General features: G+C 39.2%; 2 protein-coding genes across 6 annotated transcripts; both read left to right on the top strand.

Moving 5' to 3' along the window:
* The first annotated feature begins 7,942 nt into the window (after positions 1–7,942).
* On the top strand, positions 7,943–11,346 carry LOC122664039 (protein CELLULOSE SYNTHASE INTERACTIVE 1-like). Of its 2 annotated transcripts, none has more exons than XM_043859718.1 (3): positions 7,943–8,183; positions 8,356–8,416; positions 9,425–11,346. In XM_043859718.1, the coding sequence occupies exon 3, from the start codon at positions 9,462–9,464 to the stop codon at positions 11,142–11,144; it is 1,683 nt and encodes a 560-aa protein (XP_043715653.1). In that variant the 5' UTR covers positions 7,943–8,183; positions 8,356–8,416; positions 9,425–9,461; the 3' UTR covers positions 11,145–11,346. The 2 variants fall into 2 exon arrangements, with proteins under 2 accessions (XP_043715653.1, XP_043715652.1); XM_043859717.1 differs by having other exon boundaries at positions 7,943–8,237.
* Positions 11,347–16,221: 4,875 nt separating this feature from the next.
* LOC122664716 (peroxisomal membrane protein 11D) lies at positions 16,222–23,052 on the top strand. 4 transcript variants are annotated; one of them, XM_043860666.1, is made up of 8 exons: positions 16,222–16,292; positions 21,164–21,386; positions 21,823–21,897; positions 21,983–22,057; positions 22,157–22,237; positions 22,320–22,394; positions 22,482–22,655; positions 22,797–23,052. In XM_043860666.1, exons 2-8 carry the CDS (start codon positions 21,195–21,197, stop codon positions 22,830–22,832), a joined length of 708 nt encoding a protein of 235 aa, XP_043716601.1. In that variant the 5' UTR covers positions 16,222–16,292; positions 21,164–21,194; the 3' UTR covers positions 22,833–23,052. The 4 variants fall into 4 exon arrangements, with proteins under 4 accessions (XP_043716601.1, XP_043716600.1, XP_043716602.1 ...); XM_043860665.1 differs by lacking the exon at positions 16,222–16,292 and adding an exon at positions 16,318–16,415 and having other exon boundaries at positions 21,177–21,386; XM_043860667.1 differs by lacking the exon at positions 16,222–16,292 and adding an exon at positions 16,516–16,539 and having other exon boundaries at positions 21,177–21,386.
* The last annotated feature ends 1,218 nt before the right edge of the window (positions 23,053–24,270 follow it).

Genomic DNA, 24,270 nt, shown 5'->3' with positions numbered 1-24,270 from the left:
GATGAGTTTTTCTTATCGTCTAGGAAATCCCATGGACCGAACTTTTATACTATATATATAGCCTGTTCTTTATAAAAATCTCTAAATTAAGATGGAAAGCTTTTGGGCTGTGACTTCCAAAGTTTGCCCTTCATGCTTGAAGATAAAAGACCCTTTTTCAGAATTATTTCACCATTTTGATCTTTTAATTGGGATGGCAAGTTGACTCCATCTACTTGTAGATTATTAGCAGAGTTTGGGATTGTTTTAGGTATTGGTTTCGGATATCGATATGGTACTGATATGGATCAGCTGGTACCGACCCATGTTGGGTTATGCAGATTCAAAAACAACGATCACCTCCGATGCCCTCGAATACCGATTTGGTAATAAAGCCCATTCGGAGCAGTAGGGCATCAAAATTATATAGTTAGTGGCAAATGATATTCATGGAGTTCCCAATAAACTGCCAAAATCCCTGTTCTTTGGTTGTGTATTTTATGGGTTTTGGATCCTCTCCAATGAGCATCCAATGGCTTGGGTGCTGTGCCGCCTTTGAGGTGTGGCTGTATGGGGATCACCCCAAAGACACAGCTAATGTAGAGCCAGTTTAAATCATAGTTTCGCAAATAATATAACATAGCTAGAAATTCAAATGTTGGTAGTAAGGGAAAAGTCTTATGGACAACAATTTCAATGACGCCCATCAAATCATGAGCGGACCATCTTTGACTGCCCAAATATTTCTCAATGTTGTATTAAGTTCGGTTCAGCTTTTGTGGATGTTTTCCTGGAATTTTTATCACTTGTGGTTCCTCTGTCTGGTACAATTTTCGAGTGTCTCTAATAAAAGGGGGATGGATTTCACCTGGGTAGTGTGTTCGGTCAAGAGGTGAAATGATCATTTTAATCCCGTATGAAAAGAATTGTATAATCGTATCAATCAACGAACCTCTGAGTGTGCCTATTATCTATTTGACTATTTTGTTTCTATGAATTTCATCTCAAGTACATCTTCTATGTGGAGACACCAAGGATCAAAATTAAGTGGAAATTTAAAAGTCTTTAACATGGTAGGTCACGAAGTGGAGGAAAGATCTGAAACTTGATACATGCTTGCTTATCATTTAAGGTTTCTTTATTTTTAATCCGAATAATTCTGGCTTAAAAGGTGAGCCTACCTAATTATTTTTTTGGAATTGTGCCAAGCTACTTAGTGCCTTTCCAATAATATATGTATCATTCGTTTCAGAACATCGATTTGTTTATCACTTTATCATTCATTGCTCTTCTTGTCTCATGGAGACATCCTCTGAAGCTGCTTTTCCCTACTATCTACAATCCATCTTGGGTGGTTCCACCTTGAGTGTCGTAAAGTGATTTAAGTTGCAAACGGTCCCCACTCCTCGACCCAAGACTGATAGTGATAGAGGAAGAGAAAGAGAGTTCCATTTCCACACTCAATAATAAGATTAAAAAAAAAAAAGCAGATAACAAAGACATGGGTTGCTACGCCATGAGTGTGTGACTAACAGTAACAACAAACTCATTGAGTAGAAGCAAAAGAAGGGCCCAAACAGCACACGCACTTTACCCTTTTTTGGCCCAGTTATCTGCTAAAACACTCAAAAACCATGCTTCGATCAATGATTCCTCGTCATGAGATGCAGATAACTTGAATCAACTTGAAGGAAAGTATTAAAAGAATAAGCATTAAAAAGCTACAGCCCGCACGCCCGTAATTATATCCGTATCGATTTCGTTGTTGACCGATATGAATTTCGATAAAAATCAGTTGGAATCAAACCGTATCGATCGATTTAGTTGGCTTGATCCATTCGATTACAATTGTCAATAAGCTGAGGTTTTCCTGGCTTCCTGGGGTATGCCGTTTTCTTTTTACTTTCATTCTTCTTATTTTCAGTTAATTGCCCTGCCCTGCCTTTGTTTTGCAAGAAATGGACTGGATTTCCATTCGCCAACAGTGAAGAAAGAATTCCTTCACCAAGGACATTGATATGATCAAATGCTAAAGTGAAGCTAGTTTTGACTTATCAATAAGGGGTGAGAGTATAATGATTACCCAGAATCCAATTATGAAGACACTTCATTAAAAAAAAATAGAGAATATTTCTGAGAAGTTTCAAACCAAAATATGTATTGGAAAAGAAACTAGGAATAGTTTTGGTCTAGTAATTACTGCAACATATAAAACAGTACCAACTACACACTCACAATGATTCCTAAATTAGAGATGCACGTACAAATGTCAAATGTAATTCAACTAGAAACGTAATCTAAAGCAAATCTGATACGATCATAGGTAGATGGGTCATTGTGTTGGGCTTAGTCTATTAGGGGTACATGGGTAAGTTGTGTTGGGTTAGTCTGTTAGGGGTAGATGGGTAATTTCATTAGATAGAGCTTTATATAGTAAGAGGATCGTTGTAAAGAGCATAAGAAATATATCAAATCTCTCTTTCCTGTCTATCATCTTCTTCTTCAATCCCCCATTTTAGGAGGCTGCCCCCTCGAAGTGGCATTTATCCCTTCCCTTACAACCATTTCCTTAGCAGACCGATACGTGTTCGTATCATTGGTGTTTTCACTGAGAGCTTCCTCTACAGCCATGGAGGGAACTCGCTACAGTAAGAATGAGGAGACAGCGACGGTGCAGCAGTCCTTGGCCAAGCTCCACTTTCTCCCTAACTCCATCGATGCTAAGCTTTGCCGTCTCTTCCCTGCTTATGCTGCCTTAGCCCCTCCACCCTGTCTGATTGGCTTCGTAACCTTCTCTAGGTTGTCTGAGAGAGCCAAGGTTTCAGCGATATTGACGGAGGAGAAGCATGCGTTTGAAGAGGAAGAACCCAAGGACCATGAAGATCCGCCAATCATGAGCTCTGTCGAGAGTTCGGCCCTTGAATCCGAGCCGCTTCCTTCTTCGATTCCTGCCGGAGTGGACGAGATTCTAGGTCAACAGGAATCCGGAAACGATGTTGTCGCCGATCATGTTGTTCCCTTTGTTGCAGAGTTTGTTGCTTCAGAGATCTCAGATTCGTTGTAGGATTCCAACACTGAGATATTCCCTGCCTTCTTGGACCAGAATCCAATCGCATCAATTGTTGCAGGCTTCAAAATGAACAGGGGTCACCTCTCCCCTGTTCCCTTTGATGACTTTCGATCTGTTTTTTCCCCAACTTCTTCCCCTGTGATCGTAGTGGATGCAGTCCAGGCACTGAACCACCACCATATGCTCGCGACTTGGAGAGGGGAGGACTGGAACCCTCGGCCGCCACCGGAGCAGCCACCACCTCTGCGCGTATCCAGCTGCCGTCGTCTCAGCTGTTGGACCGGAGAGGGTCCGGACAATATAGACGCCATGGATTCCATTTTGTCGTCTCTGTTATGGGAATTCATCTTCTCCGACAAAACGAATCCGAACATCACATGGACTGTAGTGCTAGGCCCCCAGTGGTGGATCTCATTCTACATTCTTCAGAATGATACGTCAACTGTTGCAATGAATGATGCACGAAAACTGTTTGATGAAATGCTAGCAGATATCATTGCAACAGATTCAGTTGAATATTCTCAGACACCATTCACAGCAAGCGATCAAGAGCACAGAAGCAACATCGATCCTAGTAGCAATGCTGAATCTCTGCGTGCGATCTGGCGTCTCAAGATTTTTATGCAAGGAGATGAAAAAGAGAGAGAGAGAGAGAGAGAGAGAGAGAGAGAGAGAGAGAGAGAGAGAGAGAAAGAAGAAGACAAAACTTGTAAGACCGTTCCTCTCACTTCAGAAAATCCAATTGATGTTTCTGTGGCACACCTTGATGAGAGGCACATAGGGGGCGGTGGGGTTGTCTTGCCACCTATCCGTCATTGCGCGTCTAAGCCAGCATTGATAGTTGTTGGGGGTTTTCAGCCCTCGAGCCTTGAATTAGTTTTATCAGCCGATGGGGCATGGCTGAATCGGTCTGGACCCATGCATGGCGTTCTTTCATAGATTGGTTGAAGATGGCGCGACTTCTTGGTGTCAATCCGACTTATTTTGAACGGCTCTTCTCGGCAATGGTTTATTTGGTGTTAGGGAAGCATGCTTGCGGTGTGTTGGTGACATCTTGCATCGACCATCACCTGTTTGTGATATTGTTCGAACCTTGAGGACAAGGTTCTGAAGGGGAAGGCAATGATACGATCATAGGTAGATGGGTCATTGTGTTGGGCTTAGTCTATTAGGGGTAGATGGGTAAGTTGTGTTGGGTTAGTCTGTTAGGGGTAGATGGATAATTTCATTAGATAGAGCTTTATATAGTAAGAGGATCATTGTAAAGAGCATAAGAAATATATCAAATCTCTCTTTCTTGTCTATCATCTTTTTCTTCAATCCCCCATTCTAGGAGGTTGCCCCCTCGAAGTGGCATTTATCCCTTCCCTTAAAGCCATTTTCTTAGCAGACCGATACGTATTCGTATCAAAATCTCATTCAATATAAACTGATAAAAGTATACTGCAATAATTTTTTTTAAAAATCATACTCTTAACAGCTTATATCCTTGATTAAACCCATCTAGTGAGGTGAAGAATCACTTAATTAATTAGTACCACAATTGAAATGATTCCTCACATTTTGAAACAAGTTTGGGAACTTTTAGGGAACTTATAAGATAATGGAAATTAAAGAACCTTTTGTAATGGGAAAGCAGGATTGACCATTCAATGTGCCTACCCAAAAGTGACCTCTCATTTTGAATGAATCAACCGACCAGTTAGTTACCCACACGGCCACACCTACTCATTTATTTGATTTTCTTCACGGAATTTCTACAAAATTTCAACTGTGGATGATATCAGGAGGGAATCTCATTCTTTTATTCAACCTTAAATTTAAGATTGTTTTATTGTGGCAATTTGGTTTAGAGTGGAATGGTTAGAAATCGAAATCCAACCGTTTATTAAACGATTTTAATTTATCAAAATAAAATCATTTATTAAACGATTTGGGTATTTTTGGTTTGTAAAAGGTTTTGGTTTCACAGTTTTAAACAGTTTCAATCTCGATTTTGTTCATAACGGTCCTTGAACAGTTTTTTAATTGTTTTTAAATGGTTTCGGTCTCGATTCTAAGACTAATAATTTCTATACAATCAGTCTAGTCCATGGTTCTAAGTATCGGTATCGTAGCGCCTGATTTTGGTAGTCATCGATATCAATATCATATCGATACCGTATTGATAGCATGGTACATACAAAAGATAAAATGGTCATAAAACTTATTTTTTAAGGAAATTTAAGGATAATTTTGTCCAATAGAATCAATCTAATCCGATACTATATTGATATCGTATTGATTTTACGAATTGTTGATACCCATTCTAATACTGTGCACTAAAACCATGTTATGCTCTGAATGGATTACCTCTCTCTTTTTTTCTTTTCTTTTTCCCCAAGTGATATGGATTCCCTTTTTAAAGGATAAAACATTAAGGAAGTTAAGACTTTTTAGCAATCATTTGGAGATTGCCATTATGGTTATCCTAATCTTAAGGGAGTGGAGAGATCCATCAACAGCTCAAGGCTTGCACTAAAGGAATCCTATTTTAACTCCAGCTGTTAAGCTTCTCTTTAGCGGAGTTTATAGATGAATTCTCATCTCCTCTTGCCATCTAGGCCTCTAGACTCTACACCTGTAGGAAAACACAATTGTGCTCATCTCTTTAAGACACATATAGGTTTACTGGATTACAAAACCTATGCAAATAATGAAACACATGGAAGGCGTAGGAAGGTTGGTGAAGAGAACAATAATACCTTGCAGGAAAGGAAGCTAATTAATGAAAGATGACAAACATGGAAGAATATAAAAAGAATATAAAATACTAAGGATTCCCTCTCTATATATCAACCACCGAATCTGTCCTCATTCAAGTTTTGGATGGCAATATTCTTTGTCCAGTATCAGTATAAATGATAAGGAAGAGGGTTGGGCACACCGCTGGCTTTTCTGAAACTATTCGTTATGTCCAATTAAGAGGGTGGAATAAAGAAGGCAGGAGATCATTTGCATAGGGGTGAAAGTAGGTGGTGAATCGCTTTACTCAGGTGATTCTTTTCCAAAAATTTGGGTTAGGGTGTAGCCAGTTCTTATCAATTCCTCATATTGGGTCCAATTCTAGGTTTTTAATTGCATTACCTTATATAATCTGTAGGGAGAGGGTTGGGCATGCTGTCAGGTATAGATAAGTAGGCATGGCCTTGCCTATTGGGAGGGGTGGGATGAGAGGGGTAGGGTGGTCCTTTCCCATGGGATGGGAAGAGAGATAGACATAGGGGTGCCCACCCTTTTCCCTAATTTATATTATGGTTTTACATATCAGTATTGGAATGGATATAAATCTCGCCATATTGATATTAATGTAGATCATACGTATTAGCCGGTTTTATCTTATTTTTTTAGGGCAAGAGATCGCTATCTGATTGTGTAGCACCTACACCATCATGAGGCTAATAAGAGCATGTGTGTGGGACTGTGGGAGTATCTGATTGAATGAGAATCTTTAGTTCAATGCTGTCTGAGCGACAATTTCACGCAGTCCTGTGTATAGACATAGAAACCAAACATCCAATTAGTATTCTTTTTCTCTTTTTTTTAAAAAAAAAATTAATTTTTAACAATTTTGCCCTTATTACAATCCATTATTTTGATATAATATCACCAAGTATCATCGATACGATTGACCTGACACGGATATTTCAAATCATGATCCACATCGAATGGATTATGAGCTTGACAATGTTGCGTATATTTATTTCAAAGCTAACGGGCCATGCGTGGAGGGAAGCTAATGAAAGCATGCGCTTTGGCATCTGGGGGTGGGGTGGTCATTTCACCCCACTTCTGCGTGTCTGGGCGTGGCTCCTGTATCTCTCACTAAGAACTTTTTTTTTCCCTTTAGCTTAATAGGTTGGTCCTCCATGGTTGCTCTACGGTCACACTGTCAGCGAGGGACCGTATGCTGAAAGTGCTCCAACTTTTGAGATCATGAGATGACCGTTGGGCTCGCACGCGCTGAAAGAGACACCCGCAACCGCAGGAGCAACGGATGCAAATACAAATCACCAACCAGCCGTTTAAATAGCTGTAGAAAGCGCAGCCGTAGAGGATACCTCGTCAACCATAAGCAATGCTTATAAAAACCCCATTATGGATAATGATGATGTTCTTATTCTAATGTGAGGGAATATAATCGATTCCCCAATAATTAAGGATTACTCTGTTTGCTTTCAAGCACACTAATCTATTAAATCAAATCCCTTCACCAGTGTTGTGGGCCCAGCACAGACCTACTTCCAAAACCTTGTCGGTCGTCCGTTGCCGATTCAAAAATCTAGTGGCATTTTCGTATTTTAGAGAAATACCAAGTGCTTTTACTTTACTTTACTGCCGTCATTACTGACATGTGTATACGTGTCATCAATATCAACCGTCAAAATGTCACTTCCTCTTGGTTTGGGAAACGGGAAAAGTTCTCCACCTGTTTCCAAATCCCACGTGGCATTTATCTGTTATAATATATATGGCTTCCACCTCGGTAACGTAAAATTTTTCAAAAATCTCTTTTTCAAATTTTAACGTTGTCGGAACAGTCGGATCTTCTACGGCGTTGCGTCACAGCCGTCGGATCTTTTCGAGGATGCTCAACATTTAAGGCATTTTCCGGATCTCAAGTCTCTCCCTCTATCGGACTTTCCTTTTCTCTGTCTGTGCTGAGACTAAAAATAACACATTACAGAGAAAATCTGGGGACAGAGATTTGTAGAAGGTTTGATGATTTTTGAATGTAATCGTTTCCTTCTTATTTTAACATATTTTGTTCTGTTTTTTTTTCGTAAAAACATATTTTGTTCTGTCTTCTTCCTCTGAACTAGATTATTGCCTCCATGGCTCTCCTTCTTCAGATTCTTCTGTTATTCGTTGTTTTCTTTTTCTTACCCCCTTTTTTTCGAACTAGGGATTCGACCGTTTGATGTCTTCTGCATTTTGGGTTGCAAAATAGTTATCTTGTGTGTTCCTGTTGCTTACTGAGTAGAAGGCAAGTCCCCTGTTTTATGATCGAAAGAGATAAAGATCAAAGAGGGTTGAAGATCAAGCTATTGGGTTGCTTCTCAAAGGAAAAAAAACAGTTCTTGCGTCCCTAAAGGTTGATCTTTGAAGCTACTTACTAGACTTTCTTTTCCCATTATTCCTGTTTCAGGCATTTCACAGCTTTTCCTTTTTCTTTGCATAGTAGTGTTTTATTTCCTTCTCTCTTTTTATTTTAGAAAGTTTCTACTTGGCACTACATTCTCAGCTCACATTGTTTCGTCTTACAGTCACAGAACAACGGTGGAAGGGTCATTCTCTTTGGATGTTGAGGAAGAAAAGCCATTTTAGGTATTTTTTGTAATTTCTTTCCGAAAACTCTGGCCCCTTTTTTTTTTTTTTTTTGTTTCTTCTTCAAGTGAAGTTGGGAAAAATTTTAATTCACTCCATACTTCATAGTTGTATATAGGAAAAGATTAACTCCTTATCTTCAAAGCTAAGTCTTTGATTTAATTTTTTTGCATTTCAAACTTGAAGTCATTGTTTACCATCGATATGCATTTCTTAAAATCATTTTGATAACAGCTCAGACATCTAAGAGGTACTTTTGGAAGTGGATTTGATAATTTCCCAAGAATGTATTTCTATAAATACCATCGATATGCATTTCTTAAAATCATTTTGATAACAGCCCAGGAAGGATACCTTAGAGAACTCTGAAGAGAAGGGGATTCATCCCTCTCAGAAAAATGGACTTGTAGAGTTGAGGTTTTGAGTGGTAAAGTTAGCAGATTCGGCCTTATGGGTTCCTCATGTAATGGTAGAGATGGTATAGAGGCCATATAATGACCATATTATCCTTCAGTTTCTGGTTCTGTAAGGCTTTAACCATGATAATGAGCTATGGTTTTGTTTTTTTGAAGTGGGTACTTTGGTAATTCAGTTACCTTCAGACTCCGAATTTTTTACTTTTCTCAGTGCAGTGGCCAACCTTTACGGTAACTTGATTCGTTCCATTCCTCTTGTTCTCATTCCTTTCATTGCACCCCACGCTTTAAAACTTTGGAAGGACTCGTGGGTCTTCAACAGGTACTATGATTTTGTTGGTCGGATCTTGTTTTCAGGAAACGGGAAATCTGTGATTTGCTAGATTCTCGAAGCTCCAGATCATGGACGTTCTCTCCTTTTCCAAATCTTTTTAATTTATTATTCCTGCTGCTTGCAACTGCTCTTCCTTATTAATGCAATATAAAACTAATCCACTACTTTTTGTTTTCTATAACAAATTAGTACCCTTTTTTTTATTGTCTGGATCTTCATCTTCAAGCTTTGGTTTCTCTGAATTCTGGGTTCTTTCAGGTACTGTAATCTATAGGTTGCTACCCAGATAGAGATCATGGTGGAAGAGGGAGGGGGAGAGGTTTTGGTAGACACCCGTCCAGCTGAAGAGTGGTTATCGCGTGCCCAAGAACTTGTGCCTATAGCGCTTCAGAAAGCAAGGGAAACTAAAGGGTTCCCAGGTCGATGGAAGATGATGATTTCCAAACTTGAGCAGATTCCTTCTCGTTTATCAGACTTGTCAAGTCATCCTTGCTTCTCAAAGAATGCTCTCTGCAAAGAGCAATTACAGGCTGTGTGCAAGACACTGGGTGAAGCAATTGAATTGGCAGAGTTGTGCGTGGAAGAGAAATATGGGGGAAAGCTTCGGATGCAGAGTGATCTTGATGCATTGTCTGGCAAGTTGGATTTAAATTTACGGGATTGTGATCTGCTGATCAAGACTGGAGTGCTTGGGGAGGCCACCTTGCCTTTGGCTGTGGCCCGTTCATCCGCAGAACCAGAGGCTTCCACGAATTCAAATATACGAGAATTGCTGGCCCGGCTTCAAATTGGGCACCTTGAGGCAAAGCACAAGGCACTGGACAGTCTTGTTGAAGTCATGAAGGAAGATGAGAAGACTCTGTTGGCTGTGCTGGGCCGGAGAAATATCTCAGCTTTAGTCCTATTGCTCACGGCAACTTCGCCTAGAATTCGGGAGAAAACAGTCACAGTCATCTGCTCACTTGCAGAGTCAGGGAGTTGTGAAAATATGCTTGTTTCTGAAGGTGTGCTTCCTCCTATGATCAGGTTGGTTGAATCTGGAAGCGCAGTGGGAAAAGAGAAGGCCATAATTTCGCTCCAGAGGTTGTCAATGTCTGCAGAAACAGCTCGGTCCATTGTTGGGCATGGTGGAGTTTGTCCTTTAATTGAGATCTGTCGCACAGGGGAGTCGGTTTCACAGTCTGCTGCTGCTGGTACCCTGAAGAATTTGTCGGCTGTGCCAGAGGTGAGACAAATTCTAGCTGAAGAGGGTATTGTCAAGGTCATGATCAATCTCCTTGATTGTGGGATATTGTTGGGTGCTAAAGAGTATGCTGCCGAGTGCTTGCAGAATCTCACTGCTAGCAATGACATTCTTAGAAGGTCTGTTATCTCAGAAGGTGGAGTTCGGAGTTTGTTGGTTTACCTTGATGGTCCATTGCCCCAAGAATCTGCAGTGGGTGCATTGCGGAATCTGGTGGGTTCAGTTTCCATGGAAGTCCTTCTTTCGCTTGGTCTTCTTCCTCGATTGGTTCATGTGCTTAAAGGTGGATCCATTGGTGCACAGCAAGCAGCTGCATCTGCCATTTGTAAGGTTTGCGGCTCAACACAAATGAAGAGATTGGTTGGTGAAGCTGGGTGTATTCCTTTGCTTATCATTCTGCTTGAGGCTAAAAGAAACAGTGCAAGAGAGGTTGCTGCCCAAGCAATCTCAAGCTTAATGACTCTTTTGCAGAACTGCAGAGAAGTCAAAAGGGATGAGAAGAGTGTTCCAAATCTGGTCCGGTTGCTTGACCCAATTCCTCAGAACACAGCTAAGAAGTATGCTGTTTCCTGTCTCGGATCTCTCTCCTCGAGCAAAAAATGCAAGAAATTGATGATCTCATATGGGGCTATTGGGTATCTCAAGAAGCTGTCTGAGATGGACATACCAGGATCCAAGAAGCTGCTTGAGCGGCTTGAAAGAGGAAAATTGAAAAGTTTGTTCAGCAGGAAATAGTGGGGCTAGCATTAAGTGTCCTCTGTGTAATGAAGTATCTTGATCTCCTACAATTGTTTATGTGTAACTTCATTGTTTCATTGTCTGTATGAAACAATGTGGATAGTAGATATGAACTGGAATGCTTATGTTTTGGATCCTCGCTTGGAATAACTGGTAAATGTTTTTTGCAAATACATAATTATAGGTGAGATTTTCTTCACTTTGTCAATTCAATAGCAACTTTAGAGAACATATTTCTTAGTTCCATTAATTGCACTGTTGCAGAACAAGAAACATATACGTAGGATATTAAAGGAAGAGTTGCTATTCTAATAGCTTCTGGTTCCATTGTGTTACAACACTGATGAAGAAATGCTAAATTACCTAATACCATCTCAAGATGAATCTCTAAAAGGGAGAGTTTGTGATGAGATCTTGCTGTGCTTATCTGCTTCTGGTTTCATTGTGTTATTTACTGAGATTAGAAATGTTGAAACATGAAAATACCATCTTAGTTGAAGAGGGAAGAGTGGATGTTAACTGGATCTGTTCGAGTGAAACAGGAAAGAACATGCAAGGGTTTTCTATGGAATTTCTTTTATTATATTATCTTACCTTCGGGTAGGCAATCTGGGCTTCAACCCCTCTTTACCTCTTCATTGATCATAATATGAAGGTTCATTCCAATTTTGAGGAGTCTTATAAACTTTGTGTTGTGTTTCAGAATTTTAACCTAATGTTCATTCATGTTTACAATATTACAAGAGAAAGCAACCGAGTAGGAAATACTAGATTTTCAGGTCTTGCAACTCTATTTGAAGTAAAATGTGGTTGAAGCAATGGACTATCATTCAATAAGAAGGGGGTGGGTGCTCTTTGTCTCTTACAATAGCTTCACTTGTTAATCTGGCACCAATTGGTGATAGAAAACTTAAGCTAATATCTCTATGGCTCTGGTTAGTTGCAAGGGAATGTAAAGGGAAGATGCTCTTTGTCCCTATAACTTCATTTGTTAGTGTGGCACCAATTGGTGATTGAAACCCTAACATCTATAGTTGCGAGTAAATAAAATGGAAGGGAATGGAAAGGGAAGTGAATTTTTCATATATAAAAAAGGAAACTTTCGTTTCAAAACATTTCTTGATTATTAAATTTCACTTTTCCTTGCATTCAAATACCTTAAAAAGTAGAACAAAAACATTAAAAAAAATATCATCACTAAATAGTTGCTTTGAAGCAATTTTCTTTATGAGGATGATGATTAGGTAGAAGAGAGGAAATAAATAAAAAAGACTTTTGTGGAAGGAAAGGCTAATGGTTATGTGCACGGTCATGCATGGTTGATGGAGATCAATGTGGGGTCGAAATGACCAAACACCCCCCCTCTCCCCTTTTGAAGAATCTGTGCAGAGGTGGGGTGCCATGCATGAATCTCCTCCCAAAAGAAAAATAAATGAGAAAACAAAAAAAAACTTGGTAGCGTGGATATCTTTTTAAATACCACTTCTTTTTCAATGTTATTTTTTCTTTTATAAATCTTAGTATATTAGTCACATCTGACACTATATTTTAGTATCAAAATGAAATTCAAGAAGATAAGGATACTTTTGGTAATAAAAAAAAATTAACTTCATAATCTTATATGATAGGGTAAATTACATGACACGCCCTGTACGTTTTTCCATACTAAACTCACCCTCTTTTATTTGAAAATACACATCCATCCCCCTCTAGAGTAACGGTGTTAACTTAAAATAATTCAGAAACTGAAAAGACAATTTTAACCTCAACCAAAATAAGATAAATAATGACAATTGAGGTACCCAACGTCTGTAGAAAATGCACTTTAGATACCCAAAGCTTGTAAATTATATTTAGGATACCAATTTTGATATTTCAAATTATACTCCAAATCACCACCACCGCTACAACCACCATTGCCACAACCACCAACGCCACCCACCATTACCACCATTACCATCATATACTCGAAAACCAAATAGAGACTGCAAGACATCCTGGAAGTAACCAGACCTTCCAACTTAATGACATTGGGATGCTCAAGCCTTCTTAGAACGAGAATCTCTCTGGCCATGAATTTGACTCTCCCTGGTTCCAGATTATCAAACCGAACTTTATTCAAAGCGACGATCTTCCCGGAAATGAGATCTCTAGCTTTATATGCATTGCTATAAGTTCCTTGGCCAATCTAACAATCAAGCATGAAAGCAAAACAAGATTTTAAAACTGAGAAGAACAAAGTTGGACCATGCTAATTTCTATCAAGGATTTAGAACTTGGAATTCAAGGAGTAAGTCCTGAGTGTTAAGAAAATATCGCCTAGAATGGCGATTTGCAGAAGAAAACGAAAAACAGAGCAAACACACAACACCAGAGATTTACGTGGTTCACCCCCAAGATGGGAATAAGCTACATCCACGACCGAGCAATAGAACAAATTTCACTATCTTTTGGAAATATTACAAAACCTCTCATACTGCTCTCCCAGAGATAAGAACATTATATAGAGAAGCCCTAACCCGAGAAAGTACAGAAATGCCTCCAGACCAAAAAAATGCCAAACCGGACAGGGTCGGACCACAACATACCGTTTCGAAGATTTCGATGAGCCCAACACAACTCCCTGCCTTTGCCTTCGGCGATGATGTATGCCATTTTTTGACAATCCGAGGTCGTTTCGAGGTCGAAACGGCCCTCCGAAGATCCCAAATGCACTTTCTAGACTGAAATCAAGCTTCACCAATAACACTGAGTACCTTATCGAGCTTCTTGAATGTATCGGTGCGTCAAGGGATCCAACCCTCAATGGCCTCGCCGACGACGGTGGAGAGCCGAGAGGGCCATCCTTGCTAATTTCTTAGAGCCTGATTTGGATTCGGCTTTGGTTTCGGTTTAGGATTAGACTTAGGTTTACGCAACTTCGGCTGCTGCTACGACGGAGCAAAATCTCCGGCCTGGTGGCGGTGGATCCTTTCTCTCCCTCTTCGCACACCTTCCTTCCTAACCTTAGAGCCGTTAACAGTGATAGCATTAGTAGCATCGAAAGGTTGTTCTTCAACCTTGACTTGACGGTTTCAAAAGCCCCTTCCTTCTTGCTATAAAGGGGTTCTTTTGATTTTTGTTCACAAATGATGTAATGCTTTTGTTTTGGGTAGAAAGATGCATACTTTATTAAGTTAAGATGTATTACACATGGAAGGAGTTGAGCATAACCCCAAACTCCATGGATCGAAATTTGACCAAACTGTTGTACATCTAACCAACAAAGCCTTCCTTGCCAGAGAGTCAGCAACACTGTTTATCTCTCTTGGAACATGAGAAAAAGTACATGAAATATAGTAAGATGACAAGTGAATAATGTCCTCCACTATAGGTTTAATTTCCAATGGTGGGTGGCAGTTTGTTTGCACAAGATAAATGATCAAGTCCTTGTGATCAGATTCCACCTCTAGATGCTCAAAACCTTCAGAAATCCCTTCCAACAAAGTCGACTGAACAACAATAGCCTCACCCACAAGAACTGTAGGAAAAGCAAATGGCATTGAGACAGAAAATAGTGGCGTGCCAGTAGAATCTCTGAAAATAAAACCAATCTCACCCTTACAGTCCTTTTGGCAAAAACTAGCATCACAATTCACCTTGACATGGTTACATGGTGGATGTGACCACTAAGATCTAGTTGGCATCTGACTACCAATCAAAGTAGTAGCAGAAGACACCACATTACCATATAATTCCTGATAGCTCTTAGTTGCAAAACGGATGACATCCTTTGGGCTCCAAGTTCGTTTACCAAATATAAAATCACAATGAGCAATCCATATATACCATAGAATAAACGAACATAGTGAAGATAGAGCCTTACTCCGTTCCTTCCCAAGACTTGCAAAAGATTTCCAAGCCATCAAAAAATAGGAAATATGAGATTAATATGCTTCCATTATTTTACCGGTCAAAGGCCATTTGAGAAATTAGGGTTTTAGAGGGAAAGAAAGAAAGGAGAGAAAGAGAGTCCATTAAAGCAACAGGTCAGTTGGAGATTGATGCAGCATGTCCAGGTTAGACGGAAATTGAAGATCTAGGTTGGTCGGAGATGGAGAAGGAGAAGATACTGGCTCTGGTGCCGGTGCTGGAGAACGTACCTTCATCACCCTTAATTTTGGGGTTTTTTCATAAAGGGTAAAACAGTAAGTTTATCCTTATTTGAGGGTAGTTTGGGCATTTAAACAAAATTTCCTTGCTTACATCGTCACTTAAGGGTAAAATAATATGTTTATCCTTGGACAAGGCTAGTTTAGGGATTTAAAAAACTTTAACTTGCTGACTTCTTAACTTAACCGCATAAAACTAACTGTGATGACTAACTTGTAATATAGTCCTCTAATAGAGGGAGACGGATGTGTATTTTTAAATAAGAATGGGTGAGTTGAGTATGGGTAAACTTACAAGGGGTTTCATGTAATTTATCCTATATAATAATACGAAGAAAAGAGAACGCTACCTGGGCGTATGTGGTGTGCTACACTTGCACCTAGACATAGGGTCACACAAAATGACAAAATGGCATGCAAAATGACTGCCGCACCCCATGAAAAGCATTCTTTCTCTCTAATATGAAATACTTTCTTATCTGTTCTACACCCTATATAATGTGATAATTCCATGTAATCATACACACGAAGATGCAAGATACCAATGCACCCATGAGAGAAAAGATCCTCTCTAATGACATTTAACCACTAGAGTCGATCTCACACCATCTGTAGAGTGTGATTCCCACCCAAACCCCATAGATGAATGATGAATGACGGTGATGGAATCTGCTGCTATTGCAGTATTGCTGCAGTTTTGATAAGTAGATGCGTATAGCGGTATAGGTGGAAGCACCACATACGTAATACACGCATTTTAAATTATACGTATGTAGAGATATTTATTTTTATTTTATTTTATTTAATGGGTTTTTTTTTTGTTTGTATTTACGGAACGATCTTGACCTTACAAGCCCTAATCAGTTTATCATACGCCACCCACGTTCTTCAACAACAGAAATACCAGCAAAGCTCGGCTTCTTAATAATAAGAGGTGTGGTTTTGGAGGTCAGCACCCAATCCGAGACTTCTTCATCCTCCCTCTCTGCCCACACCACAATCCATAGGAACGTAAGTCTGGTAAAACCTAATCTTCTTTTTCTTACTCGGTTAATTTTTTTAGCTTAGCTTACGATTAGATTAGATATCAACATACGTTCGTCGTCTCTGCTTGCAGGTATCTGTTTAAGCTCCCTTTTTTTTCACGTTCTCAATTTTATTCTATTCTCCTCTCTTTCGGACTTTCATTTCTATTGATTTACTTCCGTGCCGTGCAAATCAATCGCGATATTTGATAGCAGGTGTTGGAATAGGGCGATGACCTGAATTTTAGTTGGATTCGTATTTTCATCTGATTGTTCTAGGGATTTGTCGTTGGTTGGGTTTTAGATATTCACTGTGCTACTTTTGCTGTTGTAGTATACAAAATATTTTTTGCCTTGTTGGTGGTTTTGATCTATTGTATTTCCAGTTTATGGGATTTTATTTGTTTGATGCAATCGTTAGCATTTTATATATAAATATCGAAACTTACATCGCCAATTTCTGCTTATTTTGCTTCTTTAGATTTATTTGGGGGGTGGGGGGTGGGGGGTGGGGATTGAGCTGGCGAGTTTTATGTCTTGTTGCTGTTTGGAGGGCATCGATTAGGTGGGTTATGCTGAGTCTTGTCAATGCTGTTCTTCTTCTTTTATTGCTAATTTATGTCATTGTCTTTGCTTGGATCCATGTTGCCGACCCGATTTAGTTGAGATAAGGCTGAGTTGTTGTTGTTGTTGTTAAACCATTTGATTCATAGTCACGACCACGCATGGACGAGTGTGGGTCGGGTCTATTATCAGGATCAGAAATTAATGATGGACATCGTGCTTATTTCTTTTTAGCAGGCTTGAACTGTCTCTCTATTGCATTTCGGTTCATCGAACTACAAAATTGGCTTCTGTCTGTTTGTAACTGAAGGGTTTCCTAAGCTTAACATTCGTTCAGGTGTCTACAACTCTGCTTCATGTGATTTTCTGTAATTTCCTCTCATTATGAAGAGCTATTGAAATGAATTACCCATGTGCTAAGCTTGAGTTGGTGGGCTAGTCCATCCACACCAAAACAAATAGAAAGGGGGAAAATGTTTGAGGATATTATGCAAAAACAAATAGACTATTTGTTAGCCAATGTTTTGCTGCCGGACCCAAGCCCGGATAATAGAGGAGGGTTGGTGCATCAGGTCAGCAGCACTCAAAAGGAAAAAAAAAGCCAAACCATTTTTACTTGGATTCTAGAACCTTATATTTTCGACCTTGTGCTAGGGTGTCCCCAGTAAGTGACGTGCTACACTTTGATCTGGGTGTTAGTAAATAGTAAGCAATGGTTAGCTAGGGCGTCTCCGGGTGATGCACCATATTGGCGCTTGAATGCAGTGATAGATAGGGAAGGTTCTCACACTGTGGATGAGTGTGGGTAAAGAAGCTAGTCCAAAAGCGTAGGGTTAGAGGAGCATCTTGGATCATAGTATCTTTAAAGGGTAAGAGTCTAGAATTGATAGATGTTATGAAGAGATGAAGGATTAACATAGCTTTGTATTCAAGAGACTAGATGGAAGGGTAAAAAAAGCTAGCAACTAGGAACTGTTTACATTTCTTCGCCTTTGCTTTTCCTACAATCTTATTAGCTTCATTTCTGGCAAATTTATACCTTTTTAGATCATCTTCATCCTTAGTCCTTTGTCATGTCTTAAAACTAGCTTCTTAGCCTTAATGGTTGCTTGAACCTCATCATCCGACCACCAAGTCTCTCCCTAGAAGAATGACGTTTTCCTTTTGATTCGCCTGGGACATCTTTAGCAACCTTCTTAATACAAACAGTCATCTCTTTCCACATCGTATTATTGTCTCTATCAAAGACCCACCTTCCTTGTTTGACCAATTTATTAGTAAGTAATTTCAATATATCTATCTCATTTTAAGTTTTACCACCTTATCCTAGGGCAAATAAGTTCACTTTTCTTATGATTCTTTGTAATGAGACATATCCATGACCACTAATCTATGTTGTGTGGTTAGGCTCTCCCCCGGTATTACCTTACAATCCTTATATAACAACTTATCAGACCTTCTAGATAGAAAGAAACCTATTTGGCTACTATGATGCCCACTTTTGAAGGTAACCAAATGCTCCTCTCTTTTCCAAGTATGTGTTTATAATGGATAAATCATAAGTCATAGCAAAATCTAAAACTGAAGTCCCCTCGTCATTCCTCCCTCCAAAACCATGTCCTCCATGTACACCTTCATAGCCCCTATGATCTCTCCCAACATGTTCATTTAGATTACCCTCCAATAATAATCTTTTCTCCTTGACTAAAACCTTGCATTAATCCATCCATGTGTTCCCAAAATTGTAACTTACTACTTTCATTCAATCCTACTTGGGTGCTAATCGCTAATTATATTGACAACCTCCTTCTCTTATACAAGCTTGATGGATATAATCCTATGACCAAATCTTATAACTCCGGAGAGGTGCATCTAGAGTGTTGTGTGATCGATATATTTCTTTAAAACATAGAGGAAAATTTTATAGGACAGTCATATGACTGACTATTATGTATGGTGCGGAATGTTGAGCAGTTAAGAAGCATCATATAAATAAACTCGGCGGTAGCTGAAATGAAGATGTTGAGATGGATTTTGACAAAACTAGGAAGGATAAATCAAGGAATGATCAAATTAGAGCTGATTTGGGAGTAGCTCTGATACATGACAAACTACGAGAAAGTCGTTTGAGGTTGCATGGACATGTTCAATGGAGGCCTTTAGATGTTCAAATATGGAGGAGTTATTTGATTTAAGATTGAAGGAGCTAAAAGAGCCAAGGGTAGACCTGAAATGACTTTGGGAGAAGTGGTGAGGAAAGACATGCATAGCTTGGGCCTTGTACCAAATATGACCTCGAATAGAGCTAATTTGACGGTAAGGATCCATGTAACCAACTCCATTTAGTTGGAATAAGGCTGAGTTGTTGATGTGAATAGACTATTCGACTTCAGAAGAGTTTTTGCTTGAAGTGGAGATAAAATAGAGGAAGGGAAAAAAAAAAAAAAAAAGAAAAAAAAAAAGAATACTGTAGATAGAGTGTCTCCAGTCATCTTATGAACATTCATTGGAAAAATTGGACATCAGAAGCAAAGAACATGAAATCTAAATTCTTACAATAAGTTGGCAGGCCTTTACCCCCTCAAAAAAAAAAAAAAAAAAAAAAAAAAAAGGGTTATCTGGTAAAAACCTTACTTTACTGTCTGGGTTGGTTCTCAGAATGTTGTGCTTCCATGCATGGGTATTAAATGATATTTCTTTCTTATGCTATCTGTGACTTGTTATGGCCTTAAATAAAGGATCACAAAACAGTGTTTGTTTAGACCCTTTTTCATTTTTATTTTTTGTTTCTTTGGAAGGTGAAAATCCTCGTATGGACTCGTCTACTGCTCAATAAAATTTTTTATCTAAAAGGGAGGGAGTGTTTAGAGGGAATGGACCTTTTATTTCCTAAATCCATGGACCTTGTCGAGTACTTTGGTTATAATTTCTGACCTTGTCTACTCTGTTGACCTGTCTATTAGAATTTTAAAAAATTATTTCTAATCATATTTCCCAAGTTGACAGTAAAGATCCCTAAAATCCTCTTTGCCAACCTGAGAACCGTCCCTGGAAAAATTATGCAAGTTAAAATAAATGTTTGATTGAAAAAGTAGCTGGATGATTGAAATGTCAAACCATCCAGCATTGGCACTATTATCTCTAAACCTAAGTTAGTAAAAGATGCTCTGAGCTCCTTGTCATCATGATGATTTGTGACTTCATCTATATGCTGCTGACTATTCAGTGGGCTGACCTGTCACAACAAGTATAAGTACCCTAGTTTCCATATAAATTCCAATCTCAAAATGCCATTGGATACAGACAGCCTACCCTGAACCATGAAACTGATATCTGCACAAACATAGATATCTTGATTGTATGTGGAATATGGATGTAACGAACCATGATGGACCTGTGATCTTAGACAATTCGAACCATATTATTTACACGGTTTTCATTCTTCCTTGACTAAATGGTTATTGCTTCAAGAAGAAAATTATTTTCATTTATTAGTATATGCCCATCCAACTGAATTATAATATCTTGACTTAAAGCTTATGGAGTATTTGCTGGACTTTAAGGATGAAGGTTAACAGTCATGTCTGATTTTTTTTTTTTCATTTTAGTTATCATGTTGGTTACTAGAGGTGTTTTTATGTTTCTTGAATGACCATTATTGGAGAAAACTTAAGTAGAAATGCAGAGAGTAAACTACACAGACAGTAAGAGAACATGAGATGTAGAGAGGATAATGTATATTTTGACCCTTAGAGAGAGCCATGGGTTTGACGTTGACCACATGTTTCTCGATCTTTTTATTTTTTTATTTTTTTATAACTTGTTGAGTGGAATGAAGGACAAGGAACTAAGAAAATTGTAAAGTGAATGCTGAGGGATATGTCTGGAAACTGATAGAAGGAAATTGAATGGGTCATGAGAAGAAACTGTGACAAAAAATTTAAGGGAAGAAAATAAATGTGAGCAGGAACAGGAGATGAACTAAGAAATGGAAGCATGGATAGGAGATGATAAAGAAAGTTGCGAAAAGAAATGCTAATATACTGGTGTGATGGAGAAAAGATTTCCTCTTCCTTTTGCGTTATCTACTGTTGTTCACACATTACATTATCTTACTGTTTAATCTGTGACGTGCACATCTTGATTTTGGTTTTGATTTTTTTTTTAAAGTTGAAACCAGTGCAGAAAATAAACTTGTATAGCCTTATTGTGTTTTACAGAGTTTATGCATCTGAAATCTCTGTATTAAAGACTATATGTTGAAATCAGCTGCTGCCTTTATTGGGTAGGTGCATTCTGGATAGAAGATGAGTACGCTAGATGCAACCAGAGCAGAGCTTGCTCTTGTGGTTTTGTATTTGAACAAAGCTGAAGCCAGGGATAAAATATGCCGGGCAATACAATACGGTTCAAAATTCTTGAGCAATGGAGAGCCTGGTGCAGCTCAAAATGTTGACAAGTCGACTAGCTTGGCCCGTAAAGTTTTCCGCCTTTTTAAGGTTTGGTTTGTAGTTTGTTATTAGCACAAGTATGAGATTGTAAATTATTGGTCTTACTGTACAAATGGTGGTTTCATTCAATTTGTTTGTCTCTAAATTTAATTTCTTTCTGATGTTTCACGGGCTTGGCCATCAGATGCTTGAAGAATTTTTATCTTATGCTGTAACTGCACGGTGCTGTACTGCATTGTACGGCGGCTGCAGAGGCCATGTGCACCATGTGGGGCCCGCTGTGCCACATGGCCTCTGTATCGCCGCACGATGCAATATAGCACCGTGCTGTAACAGGAGAGGATAACGATTCATGCTTTAATGGGTGTTATGGTATTTCACTGTGCTGCTTTTGCTTTTCAGGGTGGAAAAATATTCAGCATGTATGTCTGCACTCTTATTATTCTTGGACATCTTTTTAATCCGATTTCTATTGGACTTGCAGTTTGTCAATGATTTGCATGCTTTAATCAGTCCAACTCCTCAGGGAACTCCTCTTCCAATTGTTTTACTTGGAAAGGTACGTGCTCTCTTCTTATTGATTGTGCTGATTAGATCTTCATTTTTTCCCCATTTTCTGACATTTAACATGATGCTTGTGTTAGTCCAAGAATGCATTACTATCAACTTTCTTGTTTTTGGATCAAATTGTCTGGCTTGGGAGATCAGGCATCTACAAGGTAATGATTGTGTCTTCTTATTTAGCTTTTCAGTTTTAGAAAGATTTCCTCAAGTAAACACTGGAAACTAAAAACACTGTGCTTTTTTACTATTTTTAGAACAAGGAGCGTGCAGAGCTGCTTGGCAGGATCTCTCTTTTCTGTTGGATGGGTTCCTCAGTTTGCACCACCTTGGTTGAGGTCTGTGCCTTTTCTTTTGTTGTTTGTCATTACCGTACTGTCACAAACAACTTCATGTTTTTCTTTTTTGCCCCTTCTCAAGGTTGGGGAACTTGGAAGGCTGTCTGCATCAATGAAAAAGTTGGAGAAGGATCTTAAGAGCACTGATAAGTATGAAGTATGTGAAGCTGGTCCACATTTGTTCATGTTATTCCTTCTGCTGCCTCATTCTGAATAATACAACACCTTTGGCTGGTGAATGCAGAATGAACAATACCGTAGCAAGCTCAAGCAATCAAATGACAGGTCATTAGCTCTGATAAAAGCAGCTATCGATATAGTGGTTGCAGTTGGGCTGCTTCAACTGGCACCCAAGAAAGTCACTCCTCGTGTTACTGGAGGCTTTGGATTTGTCAGCTCACTCATCTCTTGTTATCAGGTGCTCTGTGATTCTGTACCTCTTTGATCCTCTGGGTTTTTGAACAATTTTTATATCGAAACATTAAAGCTTCAAATACAGCCATTTGTCGATTGTGTTTCTTCTTCATATTTTGCTGACTTTTTCCAACTGTTATTGCAGTTGCTTCCACCCGCACCAAAGGCAAAGACATCCTGATGAGGGAAAGATAGATTGGCTCAACACGCATCAGCACCATCAAAATAATATTCCAGGTTGATAGGGATGCATATATATATCCATATTGGCGTACTCTTCTGTGCTAGTGGTTGAATGGTAGAAACATACTTGAAGTTTCACTTGGACATCTCTGCCCATGATTCATTGTTCTCAATTACATAGGAGTGAATAATATTTATTGCCGCCTTTGTTCGTTTGATTGGTGTAATATGCACTTGCATTAGATGCATGTGCTCATACAAACATGTTAACTGCATCCAAAACATGCACGAAATCATCCAAACAAATCAGCTAGTTTGTGGGGAGTATATTTCTGTGCGTGTCAATGTGGCAGTCAAACCGAAAAGACTAACTAAACCAGACTGAAAAAATCGAAATTGGACCAACCAAATTCCTTGTCTTACTGGTCCAGCTTTGGTTTGGTAAATGGAATCCCCCCCCCCCCCCGCCCTGGTTTCAGTCTCGGTCGATTTGATCGAAAGACCAACCAAAAGTCCAAATCTGGTAAAAGCCGATAAAATATCATAATTCTTAAGTGTGTTTATGTGTCTTTCGTATTGATTAGAGTGAAAATGGAGAGATCAATATTAGAATCAAAAGGTTCTTTAAGATAAGTAGAACGAATATAGAGTATATGGCGTGTAACTTTAAACACTTTAGGATGGATAATGAGGCGGTGAAAATTGAGGGGAGGGGTTCCGTAAAGTGATTATTTTAGGTATCTGGGTTCAACCATAAACAAGAAATGTGACAGTTGATGATGTTGCAAGGATGGTTGAAGTAGAGAGGTGCATTTGGAGTGTTATGTGATCAAAGTATTCTTTTTAAGTTTAATGGAAAATTTTATAGGATAGTTGTACGACCAGCTATGATGTATGGAGCGGAATGTTGAGCGGTTCAGAAGCCTCATATAGATAAACTAAGTGTGGTTGTTGAGATGGATGTATGGCAAAATTAGGAAAGACAAGCTCCGTGAAAGATGATCTTATCCTGTATTCTTGTGATAAGGCTATAATAGTGGCTTGGCGAGCTTGAGCCTACCCAAGCCTGCCATGAGCTGGATAGGGTATGTGTTGGGTGTTTCATCTCATGGGCTGGGCCAAAGATAAAATTTCAAGGTCTGGGGCCCAGCCTGGGTAGAGGTTTCAGTGTGAGCTCGTGACGACCTGACTGACCTTTGTATCTATAGATATATATATAAATGAAGGGAAAAGGTTGGCATGTTGTTGGGGTGCCCACCCTATGTCCGTCTCTCTTCCACCTTGAAATCAAGCCTCAAGATCCGCTGCTAGACTTGGGCTGGGCTTGAGTCTCTTGAAATTGAATGCTAGCTGATTCACTAAGAGGATGGTTATGGTCCATTTGGGTAGAGAGCCGGTTAGGGTCAACCACTTGGGTGTAGGCGTGACCTGCATCA

The sequence above is a fragment of the Telopea speciosissima genome, chromosome 6, assembly GCF_018873765.1.
Source record: "Telopea speciosissima isolate NSW1024214 ecotype Mountain lineage chromosome 6, Tspe_v1, whole genome shotgun sequence".
Classification (NCBI taxonomy): Eukaryota; Viridiplantae; Streptophyta; class Magnoliopsida; order Proteales; family Proteaceae; genus Telopea; species Telopea speciosissima.
The sequence above is the reverse complement of the archived record's forward strand: the minus strand, read 5'-3'. Positions and strand labels throughout refer to the sequence as shown.